Source organism: Adiantum capillus-veneris, chromosome 29 (genome assembly GCF_014529385.1).
Source record: "Adiantum capillus-veneris isolate H3 chromosome 29, ASM1452938v2, whole genome shotgun sequence".
In the NCBI taxonomy this organism is placed as follows: domain Eukaryota; kingdom Viridiplantae; phylum Streptophyta; class Polypodiopsida; order Polypodiales; family Pteridaceae; genus Adiantum; species Adiantum capillus-veneris.
Genome location: NC_140959.1, coordinates 24,860,554 through 24,870,943, shown reverse-complemented (window position 1 = coordinate 24,870,943; position 10,390 = coordinate 24,860,554). Strand labels below are relative to the sequence as shown.

General features: G+C 43.4%; 1 protein-coding gene across 1 annotated transcript; it reads right to left on the bottom strand.

Annotated features, from left to right (window-relative positions):
- Positions 1–1,440: 1,440 nt before the first annotated feature.
- Positions 1,441–3,863, bottom strand: LOC147418919 (uncharacterized). Its single transcript, XM_086505459.1, has 7 exons — positions 3,640–3,863; positions 3,261–3,431; positions 3,020–3,184; positions 2,687–2,851; positions 2,401–2,535; positions 2,226–2,323; positions 1,441–2,014 (listed from the first exon to the last, which is right to left on the bottom strand). The coding sequence occupies exons 1-7, from the start codon at positions 3,805–3,807 to the stop codon at positions 1,810–1,812; spliced, it is 1,107 nt and encodes a 368-aa protein (XP_086361585.1). The 5' UTR covers positions 3,808–3,863; the 3' UTR covers positions 1,441–1,809.
- Positions 3,864–10,390: the final 6,527 nt, after the last annotated feature.

The window sequence follows — 10,390 nt, the reverse complement described above, 5'->3', positions numbered from 1 at the left end:
CTACCCTTCGTAAACAAAATCAATGAATATTCAAGCAAAATCTTAGAATTGAAAACCAAAAACAAGTGAAATTACTCATACTCATATGTAACTAGACAGAGAGTTTATAACTGTGGATAATCAAACACCAAATACAAGTGGAAGCAATCATGGTCACATGTAAACCTAGGCATCACTATGTATGGAAATGCATGTGAATCCACCAGTTCACAGATGTGGATACAAGTGAAGTTACCTGACAGCTAAACCCCGACAAAACTATGATTATCCCAAGAAGGATAATGTGTGAGAAATTTCAAGAGATTACCTTTGATTCGAAGGTGATACGACATCATTTGAATTTCCTTTGGTATTATGAAGAATCTATGTGACACTTGCTCTATCGGTGATGCCATATTGATATGAAATAGATCCTTGGAGACACTCATCTTGGTGACATGGCGACATGTTCCAATGTCAAATGAATCGTCCATGCATTGTGTCCTCACACTAGGATGCACTTAAAGGTGAAGATCCTCACCTTATCCCGGTACATGATCTTTGTCCCCAACATGAAATCTTATTCACCTTGCCCACTCTTCATGCCTCGCTTCGTCGATGACACACAAGTTGAATGAAGCCGCTCAAGAACGGCTACCACTTTACCAATTTGGCCTTGTGCTTGATAGCAATAATGTTTATCACATTCTGAACATCATCCATCGGCACACTGTGTTCCTCAACACCACCTTCATCCTTGCAAGGGCTCTTTTATCTATCTTGTAAACCCAGGTAGAGGAGCATTCATAGCCCCGAAATTCCCCCAACCCAGTCATTGATGTACAAACACACAAGTCCAAAAATTCTTTCACATAGGCAAGTGAGATTCCATACTGCCTAATATTTGTGCACCACGTAGATGCAAAGGCTACCATGGTTGCTTGTAAGTTTACATGCTCGTTTGAGTGGCATGCTGAAATAATGCTCTCCCAACCTTCTATGCATGCAAGCAGCTTTACATTCCCAATAGCAAAAGACATGTAGGCGCCTTGATCAACCACTACTTGCAGTGAATCTTTGATTTTTGCCCATTTATTTCAAGTCTAGTAAGCTTCGCTTGTCTTGTGTTTTGAGAGCACCTATGGTAATTGCTTGGCCTCTCACAAGAAGTTTTGGACAAATTCTCACAATAATTCCCACATTGTGACTTACCTTAACATCAGGAGCTTCTGTGAGGGAGGCACCGTATACCTAGCTAGGTATGTGGTGCCTCTCGAACAGAAGCTCTTGATGTTATGCATTGTATGAAAAACACTGAAAAAGACTCCGTTTTCCTACATGAGAATTTCGAAATCTTCTTGTGTCTTTGTGTCTTTGTATGGAAGCTTTCATTAAGTTGTATGTCTGTCTATCACAAGTGACGTACTTTGTCTATGTAAAAGTGAATGCATAGAATGCACATTTAATGCTCTGCAAAGAAATTTGCCATCTCATGGTTGTCACGTGAGTCTCCATCATACAAATCCCACCCCCAAGCGCCTCCAATGTGAAATGCCTATGTTCACCTTGTTGTATAGGAGCAAACGTGTATACGATCAATAGGGGGAATACAATAGAATACAGAAGAATGGAATGAATAGAGTGGGGCATGTCAAAGAGAGGAGCCCATTTGAGCGCTTTCCTCCAACCCAAAACGAGAAGATGGAGACACAGTCAACAAACCAATCCCACAATCCTCCCCTCCCCATAAGCAACCTATCCATTTCGGAAGATCACCGAACTTTATGCTCAGTTGATGCTCCTTCCCGAGGAATCTCCTCTCAAAATCTTTTAATGGCATGCCTTTTTCTCGAGATAGTCTCCCAAGCTCACAGGTTTTCCTGTTTCAATGGACCTTTGCGCCGCCATTCCTACTGCAACAGAGAGCAGGCCGTCATACAGACTTGCAATGGGCGGCCGCTCTCCTTTACTTGTAACTGCAGATAAGAATTCCAAATGCTCCAAGAAGCTTGATCCATGATGCAATCCTTCATACCTGAGGCAGACAAATGAGTCATAATCCTCTCTCTCTCTCTCTCTCTCTCTCTCTCTCTCTCTCTCTCTCTCTCTCTCACACACACACAGCTGAATGCCCTCCACACCAAATGCAATCAACCTCTCGCATGGACAATGGTGATAAGAAAGGAAAGTGGCCGTTTTAAGCATGGATTGCTGAACTGACAGACTATGTTATTCCAAACACTCACTTGATTCTGTCATCATGAACTTCCAACTTCTGAACTCCTCTCCTTCCGCCAACCCGGGTTCCAAAGCGAACAATACTCTCTGGCACAAATGCCTCGACCTAGCACCAAGAATACCCACAATCCTAATACAACATACACAGCAAACGAGAACAAAGCCAGATTCCAACTCTCACACCTTTCCAATGTCACCAACGACACATATTTCCTGCTCATTGTTCCCGCCTTCGGCAAACATACAAAGGTCGAGCATGCCTCGGACACCATCATCATATTCCACAATGACATAAGCATTGTCGATAATGTCAGGCACCTGAGAAAGACGGTAACAATCCATCAACACTATCACTGAAAGAGCAATTGGTAACCAAGACAAATTGACATAAAGCTTTGGAGACTGCACTAGGCAAGCAACTTGCCAACATAAGAGAATTAAAAACACACATACATAGAAGTCAAATCACCTTGCCATTGTAGTTTTCGTCGAGATGATTCACATCTTGCGATCCCGACGCCATGACACGTATAGGTGTAGCACTCGTAATGAGATTCATCAAATCAAAGAAGTGGCAGCATTTCTCCACCAAAGTACCCCCTGTGTTTGAATTGAACCGATTCCAATTTTGCACCTTTGCAAAACAAAACAGGAAGGTCAATTCTCAAGCAAAGTAAGCAGATCAAGATAAGGAGAGGCATGCCTTGTGTATGTGCTTCAATGCAAACATGCACATGCATATATCTATACATGCTTGCCTTTTTACTCTATAACAAAATGCATACATGGCACATTCTCTTACCTTTACAAGAAAAGGGAACCTGTGCTCCCTTATTGCCACCATCTTTACTCTCCCCAGTTCTCTAGATTTCACTATATCAATTAGCTTTGCAACAGGAGGCATGTATCTGTATTCCAATCCTACTTGCACAAAAACTTCTGGGCGGGCTTTTGCAGCCTCGAGAACCTGCATAGAATGCCTCCATTTTAAACACAAAATTCTAATTTCCTGAGTGAGAAACAGGAGAGAACCAGGCGATTACCTTGTAGCAGTCGCCGATGTTAGTGCACAATGGCTTTTCGACAAGCACATGATGCGGCTTTGTGTGGCGAAGTATGTCGAGCACTATTTCTGCGTGAGTATTGTTGGGTGTAGAAACGACTAGCACGTCGCAGGTGCCACTATCTAGCAAAGCTCTGTGATCAGAGAAAACCTGAAACAAAGCAAGGTAATGAGAGGCAAAGTAAAGTACATGCACATCCGCAAGATAATGCAATGCAGTGTTTATAAGCACGCATACGTGCAAATGTGCGAATGTGCGAATGTGCACACCCAACACACAGAGGAACAATCGCAAGAATGCAACAACACCTTATCATGTCAGAAAACTGGCACACGCAGAGACCGCAGAGGTGACTCACCTTTAGGTTTGGTGATAAGGCAAGTGCAGCTTCTTGAGAGGAAACATGGGGGTCTGCAATGGCGACCACAGCGGCGCCATCCAACGCTGCGATGTTGAGAAGGTGCTCCCTCCCCATCATGCCAGCCCCTATGATGCCATAACTCACAACCCCCGGCTTCACCTTCATCCCTGTCTCTGTCTCTCGCTCGCGTTGTCTCTCTCTCTCTATCGCCTTCACAACTTAAAACGCTCCCAACTTAAAATAGATCATCTCATCTCATTTGTCACGGAAAAGCAATGCAAGTAGCATAATTATTATTTTAAAGAAAAAACCAATTATCCGTATATTCTGAAGGCACAAACATGAAGCCTTTGTCCAGATTCAATGAACTTGGATGGACATGCCACATCAGCAGTGGGCCTTTTCCTTCTGTCTAAGTTCAATGCACTTGGATGTGGTTGCCACATCAGCAGTGGTACTTTTCCTTCATGGATCTTCAGCTTTTACGGCTTTTGCATCATCCTCAATAGAATAGTCACCATCATTGCTCACAAAAGCTCTAGTTTTCTACCAAATTTGAACCGGCCACCCACGGTCGCTTTTTGCCGGGCATTTTATCCGTTTTAAGGTAATTTGTCCATTTTTTTATGGGTAAAAATTTGAGCTACCCTTCAAAAATATCACGAAAATGCCAAAGAAATGATAAAATCTTGAAATTGAAGGGCAAGGCCGCCATTCAAAAATCAACTCAGCTAACCACCTTATCATGTATTTGAACCACTGTTCGAGAAAACTGTGTCTCATCTTATAACCGTGCCACTTTAAAAGGGTGGATTCAGACGAGGGCGGCGGTAGCTCTCCAGCTTTCCATTGCCTCCGCTCGCGCTGTTCACCATAGCCAAGCCCCTCATTGGATCCTCATTGGCAGTGAGTTCTGTGGACCACGCTTCTGGCTGTTGCTCTCTCCTTCGTGCCCAAAAGTAGGTGAAAGGCATTCAGCTTCCCAGGGAGGGGGGGTATCGCCCATCTTAATGGTGGGTCTGAAAAGTGTGCGCTTCTTCACCTCCGATGGCTGAATGCCATAGGTTCTGCACTGTGTGCTTTGTCGTACGTGTCGGAGGCTGGGAACTTGCCAAACACTTTGTGCGAGCCACGAATTGTTGCAAGAGCAAGCTCAAAGAGGCAATGGTGTGTCATTCACCGTTCAATGCTTTCCGTCGTGAAGGATCACGTGCCGCGAAGAAGAAGGAGCCGTCACCGCCGCCCCGTTCAACCGCATCAACGGTCGAGAAGCACTAGAGGTCAAGTATTAATACCATGGGCAAGCTTCTCAATTCTCTCTGGTCAATTAAGCGGTTTAATCGCGAGAGCAAAGTATTTCATGTACGAGGGCTGACTAAAGGCTATACCTAGAAGACCTTTTAGTTAAGCTACGATAAAAAGAATTGCATATGAAATCATCGCTTGAATTATTCCCTTTGTTTGACCCTCCAAAGTGTTTTCTTCATTGATTCAATTTTTTACGTGTGTGCTTATTTTGTATGCCTTGGGCTTTTTGCTATCAAGGAAAAGCGCCCACACTAGGAACCTCTAGGGCTCTGGTACCATAGGTGATACATGTGAGTGAAATATCAAATCAAGCTGGGATTTCTCTTCTAGCTTAAGATTTTACATGTTTGGCACTTTTGTTTTTTGTTTGTTTGTTTTTTATTACCTTTCAATTTTGTAACTTTGGGGGTTTATATTGACACTGTTACCCTCCCGAGGCTCATCACAATAGTAAACACCCTTTATAATACTTAAACTAAATGTCAAGAAGGATTAAGCCCACTAGAAAGCGCTAGTTCATTACACACAATTTGCTTCATAGTATCGGATTAAGAACCTAAGTAACTATTGACAATTAGGAAGGCATTTTCCATGGTATTAAGAGAAGATCTTTAATGTCTAACTTGGTTAAACTAGCTTAGTCAGACTGATTGATTCATAAACCTAAACAAGGGACTATGACATAAAATTATATTGAATCTAATGTTTAATACTAAGAAAATATGATGAATATTATGCTACCAATCACAGTTAAAGCAGACAAACATGGATGCTAAAAAGACAAGAGGCAATGATAATGGACAAGAAACACCTATTTGTGTTGATGATCGCGATCGATTCGAAGAGTGAACAAAGATTGCATGAAGTTCAAAATCCTAAACACTACAACGCGTTCCTATACATACTAGAAAACACAAGGAATACCTCTAGGAGGCACATCAATGGGAAGAGGTAGCAACCTTTATTGAACCCAATCAAAACAACATAAAGAACCCTAACCTAATTATTTGCACTCCCCTAGAGGGTCAAGGGAACATGATATTGTAGAGATGGGTGGTTAGCCTTAAGTCTAAACCCCTATCCTCGTCATCGTCTCAAGAAAAATAAAGTCATCATCCCTAAGACCATACGTGCCATCTGTGTAATCATGTAATTCTTCATCATCATTAGATGCACATTGCACATATGTTCACTAAGAATGTCACTAGGCATGTATAGTCATCTTGGTCAAAAGGGTAAGCTTGTGCAATCGGAGAGACGTTCTCTACTAAGTAGGGATCAGTCGTGGTCAAGAGACGTATCAGCCATTCTAATTCCTCAAAATTCTTCTCACACGCTAGCGTATCTACCAAATCCCATTCACAGGCAAGCACTGGGTAGACTATGTGAAACACTTATGAAAAGTAAAGAGGGTCGGAATTGCATGTGGAATGGGGATTGGCATTGGGTTTGGCATATAGGAATCCCTTGGGTTCCAAGTTGGGTACGATGTGTGAGTGCGCGGATGCGGTGCATGTGCGGAGAGTGAGAAGGGAAGAGAGAGAGAGAGAGAGAGAGAGAGAGAGAGAGAGTACACAGGATGTGGGTGGAGCTCCCAAAATCTCATTGTATGAGCACAGTGTGAGAATGAGTGAGAGCTCTTTATTCTTTGTATGTCTAAAGAATAAGGAGATAAATGTGGTCGGCTTAAGCGGACACTGTCCAGCAGACACGGGCAAAGCACGGTGAGGCACACCGCCTTTACCTAACATTCTTCCACTAAAAGCTATGTGCCGCGATAAGTGGCGAGAAGACTAGCCTACAACTAGGATATACAAGAGGTGAGAGAAGACGGCTCTCAACCTATGCCCACTGGCTCACTCTATAACCACTCTAGTGTAGATGCAACATGCATACCACTAGGGCTAGAGCAACGATGACACTCCTAATGCAGGTATCGAGTGACGATCTGCATGGCTCCACAATGCACAATGCCAATGTCAGTCATCGCACGACTGACAACTCCCACTACAAATGCACCAACCACATAAGCAAGATCAGGTCTCGAGACCAAAAGGTCAGACATGAGAGACCTGAAAGCCGACGAAACATGCACTATGTGTGCCAACCTATCCTTGTCAGCAACTTCAATGCAATATGCATCCTCATCAAGAACCACCTGACTATGCATCACCATGTCAACATTGTCTGGCAAAGGCATATCTGCTGAGAATGATTGCAAAACTGAAAAATCAGCACCACTACAATCACACATAGTTGTCTGAAGGACATTGTCGCCCTCAAATATATCAAACGCATCATAGAACAATGCATCGATCTCTGGCTCAACTAATGTCACCTCAACTGATGACTGACCAAGTTACGCATCCCCAGAGATACCACTGCCTACGTGAACGTCACCACAAGACAAATGCACAACCTGATCTCCATGCAGCACATCCGCAAAAGAGAACGCCTCGTCTCTCGCTCCAAACATGGCTGCAAATACACAGAGACTACACCACCTCGTATGTCAGAAATATGCAAAGGGTATACTAGACCACTCCTAGCACCTTTGGCTATCACCAATGATTCCCTATGCATCTGAATTGACCACTCTCTGATTAGTACACAATGTCCACTACTCTGTAACTGACGCACTGAAATGAGACTCTGGCTGAGTCCTGGTACATAACGTACATCTTGTAGCATAAGCAATGCACTGCTACGTAAAGACATATATACATCGCCAACACCCTCTATGTCATATGATGAACCATTAGCAAACTGCACACAACCAAGTCTCCTACTAGAGAAGGAGCAAAACAAATCATGACGTGGCATCAAATGAAAAATTGCATGCTCGTCTAGTAGAAAACGCGTAGACAATGTGCTATCCCAAGACACAAAGTAGTCTGAAGGCAAGCTAGACTCAAAAGTGACATGCCCGTCACATGCATACTCTCTAGTATCTGTCCTCATAGTAGCACCATGTATGTGCCTCTTCCGCTATCTCATACGCTTGAAGCAACGGTGCCTAATATACCCATCGTGGCCGCAGTGCCAACATGTCAGTCACGATCGTGAGCGAGAACCGCCTCTAACCTGAAGCGTCTTCATATCCATGCCAAAACTATGGCAAACAAAGTGGGAGGTAGCTTGACCACTACACAAATTCTCAAAAGCATGATCAATTAATTGCATCAAAATCGATGCTCACATATGCATAAAACAACTCCACAATTTGCAAACTCTGCAAGTATAAACTGGGACAAACTGCTCAACCGAGCATAAAGCACATAACCATATACACAATTAGAGAGCAAACTAGCTCAAAACGCGTCCCCCCACAAGAGAAACTGCCTGCATAAATTTGCAAAAAACCTGTGAAACCTATAACTAGCTTGTATTGTAGCCACACAAGCATACGCAAATAATCCTCACTCCTGCGACAGTGGGTACAAAAACACCAAACCGTGTCCAAATTGACAAAACCTATCAAAACTAAGAGTAAACATTCGTTCATTGTCAAAGTGGGAATATATCGATCATTGCACAAGATGGTATAAGAGCGCAAACTTTTATGGCGAGAAGATGGAGAAAAACGAACAAAATTTCCTTTGCAAAATGAGTCAAAACTCAACGCAAACTGCAAGCCAAGAAACTGCAGATAACTGGCAAAGTGGAAGTCAACTCGATCACTATATATCAGAGAGCAAACTGTGAATATGCAAACCATGGCGAGAACTTTTGGGAAAAATCCGATAGAGTTTCCCTTGGAAACTGAGCAAAAGCTCAAAAAAAGCTCACCAAGTACGCATGACAATAGACACTCTCTCAATAGCAAAATCCACAAATGGTCTACATGCAATGCCAAAAGCCTGGCAAACTGGCTCACTCCTAATCGAGTAGCTCTATAGACGTGTATCTGTCCAAAAAACACTGCAAACCTGTAAACCTGCTACCTGGGAGCTATGGCTAGCTCAAATTGTATCCGCATAATGTATACATAGCATGAAACTACACAAAACCGTGCTAAAAAAGCTCTCTAAAATGCCCCACATAGTCAAACAATGCGCACGAAACCGGATCCAGATGTGTAACAATCCGAAAGTCACATCCCAAATCATCACTTCCATATGCAAAAACAAGGTGAATTCTCTCTCAAATAGCACCACAGTGTGCCATACATAGCCAAAGATGCAAATCGCATCACTCTCTACACTGTAGGAATCAAACTGTAAAACCTCGATATGTAGAGATTGTTGACAGGCTGCTGCAAAAAATTCAGTGCTCAAAATTTCAAAATTCTAATATGACTTGCACGTTCGGAACGTGCCAAAACCTCAGGGTAGACTCCTGGATCACATGTATCCAAGTCCGGGTGTGAGAGATATGCCAAGAACCTCCATTTCGGCCCAAAAACACAGCATAAACTTGTTGTTGTTGCACCTGCTGTAATTCAGAGCAGAATTTCAGAAAATGGACATCATCATCACGTCCGAAATGTGCCAAAACCCCAACCTAAACTCCTGGATGATATCCAACCGACTCCATGTGAGTGAGATATGCAAAAACACTGTTTCGGGAGCCAAAAACAGCGAAAACAAGCTGCAACACTTCTTATTCCTGCTCTATTTCTGCAAAATCAGCAATGGCTTACTACACAAGCTGAATATACATGACACCATCGAGCTTTATCCACCGCCGTCGATCTCAAGCCGCCATAGGCGAGCTCCGTCGCTTCCGTCTCGTCGAGAAGCGGTCGCACGCGTCACCAAAGCTCTGATACCAATTGTGAATGTGCAAATGTGGTGCATGTACGGAGAGTGAGAAGGAGAGAGAGAGAGAGAGAGAGAGAGAGAGAGAGAGAGAGAGAGAGAGAGAGAGAGAGAGAGAGAGAGAGAGTACACAGGATGTGGGTGGAGCTCCCAAATCTCACTGTATGAGCACATTGTGAGAATGAGTGAGAGCTCCTTATTCTTTGTATGTATATAGAATAAGGAGATAAATATGGGCGGTCGGACATTGACTGAAAGACACGGGCAAAGCATGATGAGGCACACCGTCTTTACCTAACACGATGTTGTGCCATGTGGTGGCCAAAGTTCATATGTGTGGCCTTGGGCATAGCAGACATGGGATGTGACATGCTAATGCTAGCTGGTATGGTCCCATTAAAATAAGGTCTTGGATGTTGTGTCGTGGAGCATAAGTTGTTGAAACGATGGGAGAGGTAGGAGCTACATGAGCACGAGGACCTATAGGTGCATATGATTGATACACACTTGTAGGTACTGTTGTATGCATTGGGCTACCATGTAGCAGTCCTTTACTAATAAATGAGGTCCATGGCGTGTTTTTTGTCATACCCATCACTGGGGTAGGCATCATGGTAGACTACCATGCCTACCCCATCACTGGGGTAGGCATGGTAGTCGTGGTGTCATCAAGAGAAAGA